Source organism: Abrus precatorius, unplaced genomic scaffold (assembly GCF_003935025.1).
Source record: "Abrus precatorius isolate BTA unplaced genomic scaffold, Abrus_2018 Scaffold7, whole genome shotgun sequence".
NCBI lineage: Eukaryota > Viridiplantae > Streptophyta > Magnoliopsida > Fabales > Fabaceae > Abrus > Abrus precatorius.
In genome coordinates, this window is record NW_020874417.1 from 27,603,893 (window position 1) to 27,626,325 (window position 22,433).

At 30.0% G+C, this 22,433-nt stretch overlaps 3 protein-coding genes across 3 annotated transcripts; all 3 read right to left on the reverse strand.

The window, feature by feature from the left end:
- Nucleotides 1-100: 100 nt before the first annotated feature.
- Nucleotides 101-3,824, reverse strand: LOC113872439 (protein SIEVE ELEMENT OCCLUSION B-like). The gene is made up of 7 exons (XM_027509986.1): nt 3,648-3,824; nt 3,353-3,430; nt 2,774-3,180; nt 2,067-2,155; nt 1,805-1,938; nt 1,021-1,500; nt 101-703 (listed from the first exon to the last, which is right to left on the reverse strand). The coding sequence occupies exons 1-7, from the start codon at nt 3,822-3,824 to the stop codon at nt 101-103; spliced, it is 1,968 nt and encodes a 655-aa protein (XP_027365787.1).
- A 3,673-nt stretch (nt 3,825-7,497) lies between these two features.
- Nucleotides 7,498-11,325, reverse strand: LOC113872989 (protein SIEVE ELEMENT OCCLUSION B-like). The gene is made up of 7 exons (XM_027510915.1): nt 11,104-11,325; nt 10,953-11,015; nt 10,466-10,878; nt 9,591-9,679; nt 9,359-9,495; nt 8,626-9,108; nt 7,498-8,103 (listed from the first exon to the last, which is right to left on the reverse strand). The coding sequence occupies exons 1-7, from the start codon at nt 11,314-11,316 to the stop codon at nt 7,498-7,500; spliced, it is 2,004 nt and encodes a 667-aa protein (XP_027366716.1). The 5' UTR covers nt 11,317-11,325.
- Nucleotides 11,326-18,241: 6,916 nt separating this feature from the next.
- On the reverse strand, nt 18,242-21,411 carry LOC113872384 (protein SIEVE ELEMENT OCCLUSION B-like). The gene is made up of 7 exons (XM_027509902.1): nt 21,186-21,411; nt 20,827-20,895; nt 20,310-20,722; nt 19,932-20,020; nt 19,696-19,832; nt 19,094-19,576; nt 18,242-18,867 (listed from the first exon to the last, which is right to left on the reverse strand). The coding sequence occupies exons 1-7, from the start codon at nt 21,363-21,365 to the stop codon at nt 18,262-18,264; spliced, it is 1,977 nt and encodes a 658-aa protein (XP_027365703.1). The 5' UTR covers nt 21,366-21,411; the 3' UTR covers nt 18,242-18,261.
- Between the last annotated feature and the right edge of the window lie 1,022 nt (nt 21,412-22,433).

The following is a 22,433-nucleotide window of genomic DNA, read 5'->3' on the forward strand; positions in this document are numbered from 1 at the left end:
AGAAATGCACATAAAGTAAAGGTAGACAATGATTGGAATCCAAATAACAAAAGTTTTGCGAAAGCAAACTCATCATGGAGGAACCTCTCTTCCCTCATATTCATATATTGCCGGTGTTTGGAGCATCACGGTGGCAGCACTTGTAACTAACAGATGTCACTTCCATCACACGCCCACACGTGGGATTTGGGCATGTTATGGTTGCTACGACATTTGCAGTGTTGTTATCAACATTCATATATGCACAGGGTTGACGATCATATATTTCCTTAAGCTTAGCCTCATAGTATTCTTTGAAGGCTATGTCAAAGCCTTCCTTTTGAAGCACTTTGTCTTTCCATATCTCAAACTCTGCCAAAGTTTGATACATAGGCTCACCATGACCTAGAAGCTTCACGTTGGAGCCTTTGGTGAGAATAGCCCATCCTTGTGGATCTTGTTTAAGGCATAGCAAGCTCTTCACAATTTCTTGAATCTCACAGTCCAAGGCATCCTTGTGCTTCTTCAGTTTCTTGCTTTCTATTTCAATCCAGAAACGAGGAACAACCTTGGGGTCATTCCTTCCCAATTGATAGTGGTCTATTATAGCATCTGCCCTCGAGATAGTTGCATGCCTTTTGGTTTTCTCCACTGCCAGTGTGAAGTCTTGGATCCACTTTTTGTCAGAACCTCCGTATATGAAAATGTACCTGTCCCCTTTTACCTAACTCACATGGAAAACATACGTATATATACGTAGATAAACTCATCAATATAAAAAAATGTCATGAATATAACTTATATCTAATTAAAAATAATCTGTAATATGAATATTGTGAGCCTATATTAATAATTATGATATTCTTATATTGATAAACAATATCATAATATATAAAATATGTAATACTTTATATAAGTAAAATAACTATATTCTGACAATTAAGTTTTTGTTAAAAGTAAGCTATCTTAATAACAATTTTTTTAGTGTATATATTATGCAGTAAAAAAATTGATTAGAAAATTAACTAGTACTGAGCTTACCTGTACTCCAAGATTTACTTTCTTTGTTACATCCCAGAACCACTTCCATTTTAGAGTAAGATCAATACCATCAATTTTCCTAAAGGGGAAAGCGTCGATCCCCCATTGAAAAATCAAGTCCATTGCATCTTCATTCATTACGTCACCAAGAGGGGTGAGAACTGGGATAATAGGATTACCCCAGTAATTAAATTTCTCTTTTATTAGCCCAGTGCCTGGTAACTCATAGAAGTACTCCACTGCGTACCATTTGATGGTATCCTTCAAAGTATGGAATTTGTGTACCTGGTTGTCGTCCCACACAGTCACAATGGGGATCCACAAAATCTTGAAATCCTCTTTCTTGTAATCTTTTATTATTTCTTTTGGATTTTCTTGCAATCTTTCATGGAGAGAATTCAAAAGTAAAATCTCATCTTCAATCTTGTCGAGGCTTGAAATGAACAACAAGACATGTTTCTGCCGTAAGACTTCAATATCCTGTTTGAAACATAAAACAAAAAAACAAAAAAAAGGACCAAATCATTCCTTATGTTTTATAAAATGACACCCCAATATAATAGCAAAAATAAAAAAAAATACACCAATAACTAAATAAAAAGGTTAGATAACTTCTTTACAATATATTGGCATAGTCATGAAAGAAATAAATTGATGACTATATTAGATAAAAGATTACAAGAAAGAGGATTTCAAGATTTTGGATGGATTGGTCTTTAATGAATATTAGATAAACAATTAATAGACAATATAGTTTAGGAGGACTAAATGTTTTAGTACTAACTATATTGTTTTTGGTGCTGCCATCATATACTTGGACCTTCGATCCCTTGTGTTGGATCAGAAGCTTCAAGAATTCAACAATATCTTTAGGATTGGAAAATGCCTTCTTGCGCCTCGAGTATTCTTCTACATAATCTGTAACAAATGGACATAATCGCTTGTTAGCATTTGATCAGTTTCATCATACTTTTCGCTAATCCAAAACTGAAAATAGCCGTGCTTCCTTATATACAAAATAGGAAGCACTGTGCTAAGCGCATAACCTATTTGCTCCTTGCTATATTTCAGATGTTCCTGCAATCTAGAGACAGCCAAAGAAAGCCTGTCCGTGAAATCTGATAAGCTATACTCCCTGAAACAAAATTAATAAACAATTGCCGTTATGTAATAATTAATGTCACAGTTACAATTAGCTAGCTAGAAAAATACTATATAAATATGTATTTTCTCCGGTTTTACAGTTGGAACAATTCATATTAAACTCCACTCTCTTAAAAAAAAATTAATATCAAGATAAATTTTGTTACAATAAAAAAACTATGTTGAAAAAACTATTTTACGAGACGTACAAAATAGACACTAAATTACAAACTTAAATATATTTGAAGTCATTTAAAAAATGTCATTTTTAAGTTTTCATTTTTATATAAATTTCATTTTAATCTTATATTTAATCAATAACAAGTTTTTAATCAGAAACTAAAAATACATATAATAATTTAAAAAATTAAATATAAATATGAATCAATTTTTAAAAGATCACAGTTTTGGAGATTGAAAATGATATTTTTTTTATACATTTCAAATTTCAATGGAATATCTTTAGGTGTATATAGATAAATAAGTATAGAGTATACAATCATTAAATATATTTATACTTAAATTGTGTAGGATATATATTTACAATCCAATGAATCTTTTCACATGATGTGTACAGAGTATGAACTAGCATGTTGGGAAGGTAACTTACGATACACCAACGAGGTTGCCAGTGGCAGCAATAATGGAGGCAAGTATCCAGTAAACAACAACAGGAACCTCATGAAGGGCATCTGACAAGGAAGGCACTTCCAATGTGTTATAACCAACAGCAGACCATGTTGCCCACTCTTGAATGTTCTGAAGCGCTTCCATCACCAACTCCACCAAATTGTTCACAGGCATCTTTCTAGTTTGAACTTGGTTCAGTTGTTTCAATGAGTTTGCAAGTTGATCTGATGGTGGAACTTCAGTGAGGTGCAAAAGATTCCCATATTCCAAAGCGAAAGCAGCTAGTGCTACCAGTGCTTTTGCATCCCATGAATAGGTTTTGAGGTGCTGAAGAATCCACATTGTTGTTTGGTGCACATAACGTTCGCCACAAGGTGTGGTTATCATCTGTTATAAAGGTTTAAATTGTTTTGAATTCAATTTTTATTTAACGTGTATGATAATTAATTTCACTTTTCAATTCTTGAAGTACGAAGCAAAATAAAACATGAGACATTTCATCTAATTAATATTATGCAAATAAAGTAAGGAATAATGATTGTGCCGGCCATAAAATAACCTGACAAGAAATCAGCTTCATTGTACGATAATCTGGTTGGAAACCGGTAATACTAGCTTTGCCTTCAGCGAACCTTGTCTGCGACTCACACGGTGACAAATTAAAACGTTAATCAATGTTACATGTGTTTCTTATATTTTCTTTTTCTATCATTTTTATGGAATAGCTAGATAATAAAAATAATACATGCTTAGGTAACATGTCGTAGCATTGAAAAGGTGATGTTATAGACTCATATAGAAAGAGAAACAAATTTAGTAGCAACAATTAATTTAAGGAGAATTAGTATATGTACCTTAAGTACATTGGACACAATGTTCCAAAGGATATCTACATCGCACTTGTCTTCATCGTGGAGATGGGTGAGATAAACTCTCTCCAGGATCTGAGAATCTTTAAGATCAAAGGGGTTGGGCAACAGAACTTTCTGTTGCGGAGTGGCATTTTCATCAGCTGCATTAGACTGTGACATGGTGATTAGGCTTTAGGGTAGCTAGTATTTTTTAAGTGCTTCGCTTTGTAAGCAAAGGATGGCTTGTGAGGTTGGTGCTCCCAAGTATGTATATATAGGCTGAAGAGTGGATAAGAGTTTACACTTGGTATAATTACTTTGTAAGTAATTAAGTGTTTAAAAAAGAGAAGATATACCAAGTAACTTCTGCTGGGGCCTTTCAAGGCGTGAAATGTGCCGCTCTCATGTGATTTTCACAACATACCCCTTATGGGCTTCATGAGAGATGAGAGATCACTAAGGATATCATTGGCAATTTGTTGGAAGTTCACTAACTTTAGAAAAAGATGATGTATCACTTGCCAACCATGGAAAAGAAAATTTAATAGCAAAAGGAAAAATGTTTCGCGCCCAAGGAAAGAACAAAAGTACTGCGCCATTTATTTATTTATTGGTGATTAGTGCTATGCAATTTTACTGCTCAACAAAGATGCTTCCAGACAGAAATCTAAGAACAACTTGAAAAAATCGTTGTGACGCATACATAGGTGTATATGGCATATCAAGCAGATATGCCATGGGAAAGGATTGAATATATTATTTTTACTTCAGATTTTACATAAAACACTATCCATATAAGATAAGTGAATTTACTTTATCTAAAATATGCACATTAGAACATTTTTTTCCTTTAAAGTTCATATTTTAAAATTTATACAAATTATAATTATTGATTTAAAAAATTATTATTTATTTTACACGTACATGCATTTTATCATAATTTTAAGACAAAATCAGCCACTAATTCTTTTAGGTATTCAAATCCAAAAATAAAATGTAAAAATAAAAAAGTATACAAAAAAAAGTAGTTAAATATTTGGTAATATTGTAAGTAGAATGATAGCACAGATTTTATTTGAAAATTAAGATATATATATATATATATATATATATATATATATAATTTTGTACTATTAACACTATATCACAAGTATGTTATTTCTACTATCAACAATTATAATTCTGTATTTTTTTTAATTAAATTATTTACTTTAAAAGAGATAGATCTATAAGAAATATATATTATAAAATTATTCATATGTCTTTACTTCATGTAAAATTTTAGGAGAGGTAATTTGTAATATAATATCAAAATCTTTACGACCATTTAGAATTTAATTCTTACAATCCACTTGGTCTAAAATATTTTAACTGAGAAAATTTGGATAAACACTTCAAGAAGTATTTTTTGAAAGAATGACTTTTTGCCCATTCATTAAGATTACTCTGGTCATAAATTATTATAAAAGCAGATATCACATCAGATTTTTCTAGCTTTAACAAAAGGCATATTATTGACTATAGAAAGGGCGTATATTATTTTCTAGCCTGAAGACTTATTAAGAAGTTGACCAAAATTACCCAGCCAAATTTATTTTTCTCTTAACTTAGTTAGGATACATGGAATAAAGTGAGTTGGGAAGATTTGTCGAAAATAATATGTAATAAAGAACAAAGCGGCCATAATCTACGTAAAAATGCTATTGATCTAATTGGAGCATTCGTTTTGCAATTAAGAATTTTTTGTTCTGAACTTTTAAGTTTATATATCTTCTGCCAATACTATACAATTTAGCAAATAACGTTTATTAGTTGTACATTGCATACCAGTAATAAAAGCGCTAAAACCATGATGGCTGAAATACCATCTTCGTGTCAACAGAGCACAACGATTCCTTTTAAATGTGCATTTATTAGTTGACCACAGGATTTTGTTAAAATAGATTGTATATGAATGCCTTTAATTTCCCATGAGATCCTTAATTAATCGTAAGATTAATAGTTTAATATACATTCATTCCGACTTTTAAAGGTGTGGCACTACCAAGTGAATATATACATACATACACACACAGATTTAAAAATTATTAAAAGCAAACATAGGCAGATCACATATGCTTCTCCTCCGCACTACAAATAAATTTGCAATTGTTTGGAGCATGACCATCAGAGTGGCAACTGTTGTAATTAACGGAGACCCACATTGATGTGCGCAGGCGATTGACGAGCAGATATATCTTCAAGCTTACTATGTTATGTCATAGTATTCTTTGACGATATGCCAAAGCCTTCTTTTTTGGTTCCTTTCTCTTTCCCTATCTCAAAAAAACAGCCACTGTTGATACATGGGTTCGCCTTGGCCCAGATGCTTTATGTTAAACGCTTTGCTGGCAAGAACAAATCTTTAAAGATCTTGTTTAATACAAAGCAAATCCTTGAATCTCAGCCCACAGTCCCCCTGTCGTTTCTTGCTTTCTATGTCATTCCTAAAAAATGAGCAATGATGTTGGGGTCATGATCATTTCTCACGTCAAAGTGCTCTACATATAGTGTCACCCTTTTGATAGTCGCATGCATTTAAATTTTCTCCACTGTTCAGTGTGTCCATTTATTGCCAATACCCACATATATACTAACTTGTATTTATCTCCACTGAGTCATAAGATAAACATTTGTAATTTTGTTTTGATTGTCAACACTCTATTTTTATCTTGTTACTGTAAGTTTAATATTATAACTAATTTAAAATAAAAGAAAATAATCAAATATTGAAGGCTCAAATTCAAATTCACTTGCGCAAACTTTCTTATATTTGTTTGGCTAATATTCTTCTCCATCTACTCAATTTCCCAATGGCTAACCTTAATTAGCATTTTTTTAAAATTACATGCCTCTTACTTGAAAACAAAATAAAATTGTACCCTGTAGAACATTCTCTTAACACGGTAAAAAATGCTCTAGCAATGAATGTTTTTTCTTTTTTTAAGTTAACAAAATATTTTCTTTAATTAAGAGTAATAAAATAATTTCATCTATTCATGTTATACTTGTATCTATGAATGATCAATCATCATTAAATTTAAATCAACTATAATCTAGCATACAAGAATGTGAGAATGTAGTTATCAAGAGGTAGAGACAAAAAAACATCAACTATTCAAAATTAAAATTTAAACATTATATTTGATCAGGAGAGCTCAAATTAACCAAATTAGACAAACTTATTTTGTCAATTTATGAGGAGTATCGTGGGAAAGTATCATCATGTGATAAGATGTTTATTAACGGTGGAAAGAATAGCAAACATGGTTTGTGTTTGGTCGATGGTAAACATGGTTCAAGGTTGGAACAGCGGGTGCGATGGGAGTTCAAGAAGATTTGCAACATGGAGGCACAATGAGTCGTGGGAAAGTGAAAACTCTAGAATAAATTTTAATTATTTTGTTTAAATATTCTAAAATTTTAATGTGCTATCTTAATATTACTGGCGTGCCCAACACCTCGTATTTACAAGTTGGGTACTTACTATTAATAACTTGGAATGGTAACACAAAACAAAGTACATAAGTCACATTCTATCAGCAAAATAAAAAGAGGAAACGGGAATCACATCAGTCAAATGTTACATTGCATCAAAATTTAAGCAAATATCAAGTGCATGCTTATAAAACTAATTTTATTCAATCAAGAAACTCAGTAAAAGAGAGACAACTAGAAGCCATTATTTAGTTTCAACCCATCAAGGTCGAACGAAGTGGCTACCCATGCATAAGAACTAAACAAACAAAAGTTGAGGTGAAACTTCATGTTTAAGCATTGCAAACTTCGGAAGAGACTTGCGGGTCCTCAGATATCAAATACTGCAACTGTTTGGATCATCACGATGGCAGCACTTGTAATTAACTGATGTCACCTCCATCACGCGCCCACATGTGGGATTGGGGCAAGTTATGGTGGCTAGGACACTCGAAGTGTTATCAACATTGACAAAAGCACATGGGTGACGAACAGATATGTCTTTAAGCTTAACATCATAGTATTCTTTGAAGGCCACGTCAAAGCTTTCTTTCTCAAGCACTTTGTCTTTCCATGTCTCAAAATCAGCCGCAGTTTGATACATAGGTTCACCATGACCCAGAAGCTTTATGTTAGACCCTTTACTAAGAAGAACCCAACCTTGTGGATCTTGTTTAAGGCATAGCAAGCTCTTCACAACTTCTTGAATTTCACAGTCCACTCTGTCCCTGCACTCTTTGTTCTGTTTCTTGCCATCTATGCCAATCCAAAAATAAGGAACCCTGTCGGGGTTATCCTTCCCTAACTGAAACTGCTCTATGCTAACATCCAAATTCTTTATATTCTCATGCTTTTTTATTTTTCCAATTGCGATCGTGAAGTCCCGTAGCCACTTACTGTCGTTACCTCCATAGATGAAGATGTAACTGTCCCTTCTCATCTCCTGATATTTATATGGTAAACATATTAAGAACACTAACAAATTAATTAGAAAATACATTCCTATGTTCGGAGAGAACCAAAAATAATTTTATTTTTATTTATGTAAAAGTTTAAGATAAAATTAATAAATATTATTCTACTAATACCTATTTTGTTTCTATTTATTTCACAAAATAAAAGCTCAAGACAATGTTAATAATTATTATTTTATTAATATTCTTTTGTTTATATTATTATTTGAGTAGTTTAAGAATTACAAAAAAAAATCCACTAATAAATATTGAAATAAGAAGTTTGGTAATTAGTTTTAACAAAAACTAATTACATTTTTTAGTATGAATATATTTTTTTATTTGGACACATAAATAATAACAAATTAACACATGAATAATGAAAATTAATTTCACAATAGTAATCATTCTCTTATATATATAAGTTCAAATTTGTTTGTTTGGGTAAGAATAATTCTCATATACGTTTCTTAGATATAGGGAGATGCGAATATTTGATTATTTGTGCTTACCTCTATATTGAAATCTACTCTCTTCATTAAATTCCAAAACCATGTCCATATTTTACTGAGATCATCACCGTCACTTTGTCTGAAAGGAAATGCTTCGATGCCCCATTGAAAAATAATGTCCATTGCATTCTCATTCATTATCTCACCTTGAGGGTTGATCACAGCCAAACTAGGCTTACTGTTGTAATATTTAAATTTCTCCCTTATTATCCCAATTCCTGGTAATTCCCAGAAGTACTCCAACACATGCCATTTGATGCCTTCCCTCAAAGTCTTGAACCGTTCCTTAAGAACGGCGTTCCAAACATCCACAATGGGAATCCACAAAATCTTGAAATCCCCCTTCCTAAAACCTTTTATTTCATCGCCTGGGTTTTCCTGTAACCTGTTATAGATGGAATTTAAAAGTAAAATCTCATCTTGAATGCTGTCCAGGCCCGAAAAGAACAACATCACATATTTCTGCTTAAACACTTCAATACCCTGTTTCATAAATTACAAAAAAAAGGACAAGATTATTTATTTTAAACCAAAATTCTATTTCATTGATATATATTGGAAGTATAAAATATTTTACATACAATGATATTTAATAATTTTTTTAATCAATGAAATAATAATAATAATATATCAAAATATAGATAAATATCAGTAACACGGTTCCTGGCAACGAGAGAAAAGTTATATTAATGATTAAAAGATAAGACAGAAAACAAGTTAACGCGCGACTAACCATTTTAATTTGCATGCCGCCTTCATAGAATAGGGGTATCTCAGATCCATTACCATAGATCAGAATCTTCAAAAGATCCACAACGTCTTTAATATTTTTAGAGGCTTTCATTCGCCTTCGATAATCGTCTATCCTCCCTTTTAACAAATTGAGACAATATCTTGTTAGCATTCGAGTTCAGGCTCCAAAAGATTAATTGAAGCAACACACAGCACTACTAATATTAACCAACCTATTTGCACTCTGCACATTTCCAGATGCGACTTCAACTTCATCACAATGTTAGAAAGCCTGTTTTGAAAATCTGATAATTTATGGTCCCTGAAACCAAAAAATAAAATAGAAAACCAATTACATCTATGTCATTTCACATTTGCATTCTGTTTTTTTTTAAATGCAGAGTTATTTCGTTACAGGTGCACATCATTTCCTTTTATTTCACCACAGAACTAAATAAAAAAATTCCATATACTAAGGAAAAAAAATATTAACGCATTAGACTTGCTCTTGTTTATATAATTTTGATTTAACAAGAAAAAAATTATAGTACAGACTTTATAAATTTACGTAAATAATACAAATGTAGGATACACCAATAATATACATCAACTTTTTATATCATCAGATAAATATATACTTACTAATAAATAATTATGTTAATATAAAAATCAAAGTATACTAACATAATTATCTAAAAGTAATTATATAGTTATTTGTTGGCATTTAAAATTGAAATATATCATAATATTATAAGTGTAGATATTTACTATTTGTATAAATAGATCGATTTTTATTATGGAAAGAGTTTTTAATATTGTTTTTCGTGTGCATAGATTTTTTTATAGTGCCGCGAAAATTTTCTTTTAGATGTTTGCTTTAGATATTAAATTATCCATTTAACTTGGAGAAATCCTTCACCTTTTCAGTTTTTATGACTTTTCTTATAATCAGGAGATAGATAAAAATGAAAGAGAGAAATAACGTGACAAAAAAAAAGAAAAGATAAATTATATAAAAAAATGATGTAAAAAATAAGCATAAGATAACATAACGTAACATGATAAGTTAGTATATAGGATGAAGCAAGTTGGAAAGAGCAGGACTTACGAAATACCAACGAGGTTGCCAATACACGCAACGATGGTAGCAACAGTCCAATACACAACAAGAGGGATCTCTTGCATTGCATCTGACAAGGAATGAACTTCCTCTGTTTCATACCCTATTGCAGACCATGTTGCCCATTCTTTGATGAGACGAAACGCTTCAATTAAGGATGTCACCAGATCCGTAATTTCAGCAGGAACCTTTCTGTTTTGAACTTGGTTCAGCTGCTTCAATGAGCTTCCTAGTTGATCTGATGTTGGAATCCGATAAAGCCGCCAAAATTCTCCATATTCCAAAGAGAAAGCAGCTAGAGTTATTAGCGCTTTCGCATCCCATGAGTGGCATCTCAGGTTCTGAAGAATCCAAATTGTTGTCTGGTGGGCACATTGTACACTTCCACGTGTGGTTATCATCTGTTACCAAAATCAATTCATCATTAGCAACACATTATTTTGCTTAATTTATGTAACATGTACACATATATAACCTGACAAGAAATCCGCTTCAGTGAAGGGTAGTCTGGTTTGAAACTTGTTGCAGAAATCTGTGACTGACCCTGTAAGTGGAAATTTTGTATTATCTATATATAAACAAAAGGGTATAAATAATTGTCTAAGGAAGAATGAAAAGCGAATCACCGTAACTACAGCAGCAGAACCAGAAATTTGAGCTGTGCCCATGATAGTGGACACAAGGTTGAAAAGGATATCCTTATCGCAGGTTTCATCATCGTTGACGTGGGTGAGATAAACTTTGTGAAGGATTTGATAGTCATCAAGTTCAAATGGGTTGGGAAGCTGAGCTTTCTGCGGTGGCTCAGTGGCAGTTGAAGCTGCAATGGACAGTGACATGATGATTCAATATGTGATTTTGTATGTTCTAAGGTTCTTATCAAATGGGGCCTTGCCTTGTGCAGTAGATACTCCCCATATTTATAGGCTTTAGTACACCATAATTTGTACTTGGCATGATAACTGTTGTGTACTATTTAGAGATCCCAAATAGATAAAGAGTTAAGTAGGGGATAAAAATAATATAAAGTAACAAGCTTGTGATGTGAAGCGGTCTCTGAGCGAGAAACATGTTGCAATGATGAGGTTTTCGCACTATACCCTTGAGTGATTAGGATTCCCTAGGAATGTGAGATTAGTATATCAGGGGGTATAATTGGCATTTGAGTTTAATTATTTTACCAAACCCAGCTTTTTGTTTGTTTCATTTTTTCTACTAGAAGCTATTCTTTTTCTGGGGGTGTGTGGATTTGAATAGCATCGAACTTCTGCTTTTGAGGAAGTAGTCGCAAGCCACTGCGAAAAGAAAAAGAACAAAACATGATATCGGTATGTAAAGAAACCTTAATCGATTATATTGTCAAGTCTTTATATATAACTAGAAAATTTTATTAGTATTACCATACTTTATCATATTATGTAATTTATGATTTAAATATGACGATTATTTGATAATAGTGCATGTACGAGTATAATTATTTGTAATTCTTCTCTTTATGATAAATGGTTTTTTTAATCGATTTGCAAATTGAGAATTCAAATCAATATTAGGTGCAAAAGAACATCCAATGAGGACCACTCTCACGGCCAAAAACTGAAGACGTATACTTCATAAGAAATAAAAACAATCGCAAACTATGGTAAAAAATTTAGTCAATTTAGACGAATGGATCTTGAAATAGACAAAGGATCAGTAAAAAATGGAAAGGCTCCTCTAAAATAATACTGTTTTCGAAGTAAGTTAAGATAATATTTTCTTCTAGTTTAATTTAAGATTATGATAATTTTAAATTAAACTAAAGAGGAATATCTTTATATATTCACTTTTGTGTAACTTCTAGGGGATACTTGAGCAACAGTATTATCATTGGACCATTGGACGTCTGACATGGTATTCAATCTTTTCCTTTTTTTTTCAGTGGTTCATAATTGATATTCTAATTTAGTTACCGTATTTTGTAAAAGGAAAAAGGTTTCATATAAGAAAATAGACACATCTGGAGAATTTATGGTACTCAATGTTAATGAAATATAGAGATAGAGGATAATTTTTAGAAATTATTTGGAGAATTTTTTAGAATTACGTTCTTGTATGTAGTAAAAGGAAAATAAAAACTATGGCAAAACCTATTTCATTTTTAAATATTTTCTTTATAAGAGTCTTATGATGCTTCGAGATATATTTGAAAACAAATAAATATCGGGAAGAATATGTTATTATATATATAATAAAAATATACCCATATTTCAAATTTTTGTACATTAACGCAAGGAGAGATACTAATAATTTGTATAATTTAGCAATACTGATTTTCTTTTTCCCTTTCTAAGTGTAAACATTTAATTTTCTACTAAGAAGTCTAGAAGAGTATCCGAAAAGCAAAACATCCAACCGTTTCAAAATATTGTCAAGAACAAAAATATTTAATATCATAAATATTTAAAAATAAATAAATAAATGTATAGAATATATTTTTGAAGGACCCAAAAAAATTAAACTATTGAAATCTAGTTTATAAACTTATTTGTGTATCTCTTGCCCTGTTTTCATTTATATTATAGCAATTACAATATTATATATATATATATATATATATATATAATATGCAATAAATTCACATTAATGGAAAATTACAAAATTTTATAATTGTAAATTTTAATTAAACATTTTTTATCATATTTTTATTCACTAATTACTATTATTAAAATAAATAAATTTCTTATTAAATTAAAGTATCTAATATTTTTCAACTTACAATATTTCATTTTATTTTTGATATATTTAAAATTAAATTAAATTAATTTTATTTTATTATTATTTTTTACATACTTATAAAGATAAATCTATATTAAAGTAAAAAATTCAATAAATATTATATTAATGTATATTTTTATTTTAGTAAAAGATTGATTGATTTTTATACTCTTCTCAATATTAATTTTGTAATTTTATTTTAATATAATTAAATATAACTGTGGCAGTAAGAAAACTGTTCTGTGTGAGAAAGAAAAAAGTAATATTTAAAAGTCAGTATGGAATTAAAAGTCAATATCAATTGATCAGTGTAATTTTAGCTTCTTACACTAATTAATAATTTTTTGAAAATATTAAATTAATCAATTCAATACTAATTTAAAAATTTTTCACATAATTAACTTATAAAATTTCAAATAAAAAATTAATTAATATTTCATTAAATTACTTTATTTTAAAATATAATATTTTAAATTATAAATAAATATTAAAATTTAAATAATATATTTACAAATATTTAAAATATGTAAATCTTAATATCTATATATATAATCATAAAAATAATTTAATAATTAAATTAATTAATCTTACGTTTTAAGAAAATTTATTGAATAATATAAAAATTCAAGTTTGACATCATGCGCAAACAAATTTTAACTCTAAAATTTAAGCTAACAAGTATTCCTATTATTTGTAAAAATTTAAATGTTAAAATATATGTTTAAAATGTATTTAAAAGAAACTTTATTTACTTTTAAAAACTAAATTTTTAATATGATATAAAATAAAAACTGTTTCTACTTGATAATTTCAGTTTCAGTGAAGAGGATAAATCAAGTTTTAGTATTTTAATACAATTCGCATTTTAAAATTTATCAGCCACAAATTCGCTAAACTTATTTCAACATTTAACACATCTAAAAATTATTTCTTTCTATTTTTTTGTTCTATCGTACTTTAAACTTAATATGATATAAAGTGGTATACACTTAATTATTCTTAATTATTAAGTTTGAGAGATTATATTTAAGAGTAATTTAAGTTTTTTTATTTTTTAAAATGACATATTTTTATTTAAATATCATTTTAATTTAATTATATATATTTTTAGTTTTACTTCTATATTTACTGTCATATAATAATTAATTACATTCAATCTTAACGTAATATTTAGCAAAAAAAAGGTAAATTTAATAAATTATAATAATCTATTCCTAACAAAAATTGTGAATAAGCAAATGAAAACATCAATCGACTTACTTATTAGTACACTTAATCAAAATGAAAATGTCAATAAATTCACTAATCAAGATAATAACAAAAAGATAAAATTTAACAGTAATATTATAGATATTTTAAATGATTTTTTTAATTAAAGTTTTACTTGAATAAACTTAGATGTATTTTTAATATTTATACTTTGGCTAATGAGAATTTTAATTTTTTTAACATTAATTATATACATTTAATTTTTATAATTTTTTAAATATTAAAATCAATTTATTTATTCTAAAATTTAATCTAGTAATTAATAAACATACAACCAATATATAATATATTATTGAATTATATAAATTTATAAAAATTTATTGTATAAAATAATAAAATAAAAATAAAAAAGGATTTTTTTGTATTTTATCAATTATTTTTAATATTTATAAAAATGAATAATGTGTCACACATTAATTACATGTTAATTATTGAATAAAATATTAAAATAATGAATTGGAATAGTTGAGAAAGTAAAAAAAAAAAAAAAAAAGGGTACGTAAATATAAAGAGATCAAAATTATCCATAAATTAAAATATTTAAACTAAAAATACAATTAAGTCTTATATTTATAATAAAAAATACACAAAATTAAAATGACATGGGTTATTTAAATAAATTTTTAGTGAGAAGTATAATAGGTATATTCTAGTTTATAATAAAAATACACAAAAACACGTATTAGCTCCACCCGTTAACTACTTTGGCAATTTTTGTAGAGCTTGGGTTTGCTTGAGCAGTATATAAATGTATTGATTCTCTGTCGTCTCAAAGTATAAAGCAAGAGTTTTGTAATTGGAATTGTTGGATAAATTTTATGGGTTGAAAAGAAAAGAGTAGGAGAAAGGTTAAAAGATAAATTAACTCGTTATTATGAAGCTTCGTTCATTTTTCTTTTTTAAGAACTTTCTCTTTATGTGTCCAGCAATCATTCGAAATTTATATAACAAGTATGTTTCTCTTTTATATTATATTTTTCAGTGCTCTTCAAGTTTGTTTGCACTCTTTTCTAATTATAAAAATGTTTGTATGCAATTGTGTGTACATGTTACTCTTGTATGAAAAATTAAAAGGAAGTAGTTTGAAACTGCTGCCGTTTAAATCTTCGATTAAAGGATTACAGAGGAGAAAGTGCTTCAATGTGCTTCTTCGTGATCGAATCATGAAGGGTTGGGGATTATGAAGATGAAAAATTTTAATTAAAAATTTGAGTGTTATATAAACTGTAATCTTAAAATAAAAACTTGTAAAAAGGTTAAATTAAGCAAACATACGGGAAAGAAAGATATTAGTTATGATAAATCGTAAGTTTATTCACCACTTGTATGATTGAAATTTTACCCAAAAAAGCAAACAGATGTTTACTCGAAGGATCATTACCATCATTATTATTCTTTTCAGGAAAAGTGATAAATCAACTAGCATCTTACCACAAAGAAACATTTGTAAAGTAAATATAGGGACCACCATCAAGGTAACGAAAATCTATTAATCATTAGTTTGATGATTTCTGCATCGATCCTTGGCTAATTTCTCTAGAAAATACTTATTGTAAATTTATTTTCTCATGTTGATGATGATCATTATTGATGTTTACAAGGACGGTTTCAGAAATATGTTTGACAAAAGGGTTTAAAAGTAAACAAATTTTGATCTAGAAAATATAGATACAATATGGGACATTGTTATAGGACACGAGTACAGAAATATGATAAATTTATAAAATTATAGGACACAATATAATTATAATATATAAAATTAATTTTAAATTGTAAGCAAAAAAAAAAAAACAATTTTAAATTAAACACGAGTTATTATAGGCATAATAAAAGGCTACCACTTTATCTAATTATTATGGTATTTTAATTTGTATTGACATAAGAGTTTAAGAATAGATGTAAAAATAATAAAATGCATGTAGTTAAAAATATTCTAAGTGTTCATGTAATATCTAACATAATTGCATGTCTAACACGAACTACTATTTTAAAGTATTAGACTTTCTTAAACTTTACATATATTATTATATTCTGAATTACAAAAATACATTTTTTTTAATAAAAAAAATTCACACACATACATATATAAGTCAAGATCAGAAGTTAAGCGTTAAGTTAATAAAATAATATTTAATATTTTTATTAAGTGTAAGTTTCATAAATATAATCATTTAATTTAAAATTTTTATAAAGTTTATATAAATTCACACAATTTAAATATTGAAGGATAATTTATTATTTTTTAATATTTTAACAGTTGATATAGTACTTAAAGTGTAAGTAAATAATAATTATTAAATTATATGTCTATAAAAATTTAAATCATGTAAAATTTATATACGTAATTTTTATATTAATATTATAAAAATTGATAATAATTTAACGACATTTACTTTTAACGAAAATAAAAATATCATTTAATTTTAAAAATGTCATTTAATTCTGATTATTTATGTGTGTTAAAAAAATTGAAGAGGGAAGGGTTGAGGCCCAGCTTTGCCTTTCTCTAAATTTGTCCCCAATGTTTGCACCGAGGGTTGACCGTAGTGCCATCGGAGGATTTTGTTTGATTGTGGTACAAGTGTTCTTTTTATTGGAGTGGAAATGTGGTTATAACTGTAGGAATAATATAGTATTAAAGTGAGGACACTTGGGTTTAGTCATACATAACGCTATCTCTTAGAAAATATGAGGACACTTTAAGCATTAAATATTCTTGCATGCTTCCTTCTATTGATTTAGACAAAGCATCCACTGTTATTTTCACCTTCTTAGTGTTGCGATTTATCAAATTCATTTCCTTTTTGAATTTTTTTCACTTTCAGTACGTTCCATTTGTCTAGACTTCTCGAACCAAGATTGTTAATAGGAAATCTTCCTTTTCAGGGAGCGGTTGTCAGATCCAACGTCGCTCAAGCACGATTTGACTTTGGAAACTAGGGCGACAACCCTAACGGCATTTTTTCTTTTCTTGAAAAAACAAAAGCTAATCTTAGAAAAACTTAAAAAACTAAATTTAAAAGTTCATTTATTTTAAAGTTAAATAAAATTAATTTTAAGCTATTAAATATAATAAGACGTATTAAAATAATTTAATCAGGAATTTTTATTTGAAGATGTATTTTTTAATTAAAAAAACGTGAAAAATATTTAAAACTAGAACATGTATAAAAGATGTGAAGGCCCTTTCACTTAAATCAACAGGCTTCTTAGTTGGCAAGTCTTCAATCCAGATTGAATAATTAATCGCACAAGCTTTGCTTGCCCAACGTCTTATAAGCTTTTTTGTGTTTAAATCTTGTCATGTTACCAATCGAATAATCCTTTTTTTGTATGCCTTTCGCCGATAAATGGAACATATTAGTGCGCATTATTCATAAACAAAAAACAATGTAAACCCAACATTCATTTACCTATATCTAAGAACATGTCATAAAGGTTAAAAAAAAAACTAGTTCAATAATTGGATCTAATCCACTACCAAATAGAAAGGTGAAGTGAATGCTGAAAAAGTGACGAGCAAAATAGAGGTAGAGTTGTTTACTATTTCACATACATACATAATTTTATTCTACGAAGAACTTGGATGTAACAGAGACAGGTTGAAACCATTATTCTATTTCTACCCATTCAAAAGCATCACACGATGCATTTGATTGGCCAGACATATATATATATATATAGCAAACAAACAAAAACTCAGCAGAACTACGAAGATGAACATGAGCAAACTGGGGCAGGTACTTGTTCCTCAACTTGAATCAGACACTGAAACCGTTTGGAGCATCACGATGGCAGCACTTGTAATTAACAGATGTGACCTCCATCACACGGCCACACGTGGGATTTGGGCACGTTATGGTAGCTATGACATTTGAAGTATAGTTATCAACATTGATAATTTCACATGGTTGACGAGCAGATATCTCTTTCACCTTAGCCTCATAGTATTCTTTGAAGGCTATGTCAAATCCCTCTTTCTCCAACACTTTGTCTTTCCAATTTTGAAACTCTGCCACAGTCTGATAAACAGGCTCGCCATGACCAAGAAGCTTAATGTTAAACCCTTTGCTGAGAATAACCCACCCTTGTGGGTCCCTTTTGAGGCAAAACAAGCTCTTCACAATTTCTTGAATCTCACAGTCCACTGTTTCTTGATGCCTCTTGTTCTGTTTCTTCCTCTCTACGCCAATCCAGAAACTAGGAACACGGTTCGATTCATCCTTCCCCAACTGATAATGATCTATTATCACATCTGCACGCTTTATAGTCTCGTTCCTTTTTATTTTTTCCATTTCGAGTGTGAAATCTTGGATCCACTTAGTATTAGCACCTCCATAGATAAAGATGTACCTGTCCTCTCTCACCTGATTCACATGGTTAAAATAAACAATGTAAGAACATTTCATTTAGGGTAGGGTAAATCGGATTTTATCAAGATGTTAGTGTAGACTTATTTCTTATGCATAGAAATTACATTTAGTGTTCTACAATTATACATGATATAGCTTGCTTTGTTTGCAAATAATTGATATATAGTGATGGATCATAGTAATTTGATATTGACAAATGAATTAGATGATGTGAACTGACCTGTAGTCCAGGAGTTGCTTTTTTGAGTAAATCCCAAAGCCACTTCCATTTTAGATTAAGCTCAATACCATCACTTTTCCTGAAAGGGAAAGCGTCTATACCCCACTGAAAGATAACGTCCATGGCGTTTTCATTCAATATGGTACCTTGGGGGCTGAACAGTGGGATAATGGGCTTGCCAACGTAATTCAATCTTTCTGGATCTGTTATTATCTTGTGGCCCGGTAAGTCAAGGAAATACTCCACAACGTAAAACTTGATGCCCCTTTTCAAAGTCTTGAATTGTTCCTTTCGGACATCGTCCCACCCGGCCACAATGGGGACCCACAAAATCTTGAAATCTTCTTTCCTGAAACCTTTTGCTTCTTTTGGATTTTCTTGCAACCTGTCATAGATTGAATTCAAAAGCAATATCTCATCTCCCACGCTGTCCAGGCCCGAAATGAACAGTAACACGTGTTTCTGCCTCAACACTTCAATACCCTGTTTCAATTTGGAACATAAATTTCAAAAGCATCCATAATCATGATTAAACACACTTTAGTTTCAACATATTCAATACGGGACAACAATAGTTACTTAATGCACGCAGCAAAACTAACCAATTTAATTAGGAAGCTCCCTTCAAATATCAGGGCATTCTGAGTTCCATTTCGGTAGATCAGAGCCTTCAAACAGTCCACAATATCTTTAGGTTTATCAAAGATTTTCCTGCGGTTCCAGTAATCGTCTACATAGCCTGCAACAAACGAAGATAAGCTCTTACTATAGCCTTAATTCGGTTCCTAACTCCGAAGTCCAAACCATTGAAGGAACATGAAGCAATTAATTTCTTTACCTATTTGCTCTTTGCAATATGCTAGATGCCTTGTGAAATTCTTTACAACAGCAAAAAGCCTGTCTTTGTACTCTGACAATTTATATGTCCTGAAGGAAAAGGCCACAATTTCAGTTATACATGGGATGGTTACATTTTAAAAAAAAATACTAACAATACACTTTCTTACTCTTAAATTATTTATAAACTTCACAATTTCACTATGATAAACTATACCTTAAAAAAAAGGGATGTTAAAAAGCATTTCAATGCCATTTCATACCACATAATTCAAACTTAGTGACATTCTTTTGGAAATTTGTTCAATAAACAATTTCACTCAAGATGTGGATTACACTGTATATGAAATAATGAGAAAAACAGAGTAAAAAAACTTACGATACACCAACGAGGTTGCCGGTAGAAGCAACAATGGCAGCAATCGTCCAGTATACAACAACAGGGATCTCTTGGAAAGCTTCTGTCAATGCAGGCACATCCTCTGGATCATAACCTTCAGCAGACCACGTTGCCCACTCTTTAATGTGCTGAAACACTTGCACTATGTATGTGACCAATTCGGTAAGATCAGCAGATATTTTTCTGGTTTGAACTTGATTCAGCTGTTTCAATGAGTTTCCAAGTACATCCGTTGTTGTAAACCGATAAAGGTGAATAAAGTTCCCATACTCCAAAGAAAAGGCAGCTATGGTTATTAGTGCTTTTGCATCCCATGAGTAGCATCTGAGGTGTTGAAGAATCCAGAGTGTTGTTTGGTGGACGCAATGCGCAGCACTAGGTGTGGATATCATCTGTGCCACCGCATTTATTAGTTAGTTACGCATAAATTTTTAAAACTTTCATTTACCAATCTGAACTAATAGATTTTCCCATAACATGTACATGAAAAATTTACCTGACAAGAAATCAGTTTCAATGTAGTGAATTCTGGTTTGTAACTGATTACGGGAATCTGGGATTGACTCTGGAAAACAAAAAGTTATCTTCTTCTGTTAGATACGTAGCCTTTTTATATTGCATGTTTAGATAACTTCATAAAGTAATTAATTAATGAACAGTAAATACTTATTTTGCTCTTTGAAAAACTACAAGGGACATCAAATTAAGATATTTCGATAATAATTAATCATATTATTTTATTAATCGAGGACGAATATAATGGCATAAAGAACTAAATGTGATATTGATAATTGTTAGACAAGGTAGAAAATATAAATAATTGACATGGGGGGAGAATGAATGGATGTGAATTACCGGAAGGACAATGTTGGACACAAGATCGAAAAGGATCTTGGTGTCGCAAATTTCATCATCACTGAGGTGGGTAAGATAAACTTTGTCAAGGATCTGAGAGTCATTAAGATCAAATGGGTTCGGCAGGTGAGCTTTCTGTTGAGGCAAAGAGGCATTTGAAGGTGCATTGGACAATGCCATGGTGATTGCAATGTGAGAATAGTATCCTCTTAGGTTTGTGTTTGAAAGCAAATGATCAATACTGCTTTGCCTTGAGCTGTTGGTGGTGCTCAACTTAATTATATATAGGCTCGAATGCGTGAGAGCTTAGACTTGGCATAGGCATAGTAAGTACTTTAGCAAAGAAAATAACTCTGAAAGAAACAGAAATAGTGACAGAATAATATGTAAAGTAGGTTCTGATATGGTGGTCTCTAAACGTGAAACATGCTGCTCCGATGTGGTGTTTACAACATGCCCCTGTGGATTGCTTCTGCTATGTGAACTAATTGTGAGATCATAACACTAAGGATATAATTGGGCTTTTGTTGGAATTGCACCCAAATTTATTTCTTTTTCTGTGTGTGAAGTGAATATGGCCAAGCTTTTGCTTTTGGGAAAGATGATGATATGTCATGGCAAAAAGAAGAAGAAGAAATGATTAAACGCTCAAGGAAACAATTATTATACTAACCTCAAACATTTAAATGCCACTGTATATTGTTACCTATTTACGATATATAAGATAGTCAAGTATTTGATATCTCAACGTTGGTAACATCCTTGTTTGATTTAAACTCAAGTAACTTCTATTAGTTTCTACTTTTTTATAATAAATTATTAATTAAAAATAACCATTTCTATATTGTTATTGTGATTATTATCATATTAATTGACATTACGTGTTTATGTGTAGCATTTGTGAAATTTATAAACTGATATTTTTATGATATAATTGGGTTTAATGTTTTTTAAAATTAATGATTTTATTTTTCTTTTTTATGTTTGCGTACGTTAGTTAGAAAGTTGTGTACTCATGCGCTTTAGGTCAATTCATTGCTAATATGAGAGAATAAGCTTAGACACATGAGAGCTGGAAAAAGAAAAGCTTGAAAGAGAAATCAATTCGTTACATGGAAGATTCATTTTTGTTTTCTTTGTCAAGAACATTTCTTTATTATAAGTAGTCGGTCAAACGTTAAAATGTCTATAACAAGTTTTTTCTTTTACGTTATCCAGTGTTCTTCAAGTTTGTTTGCTTGCTTTTCT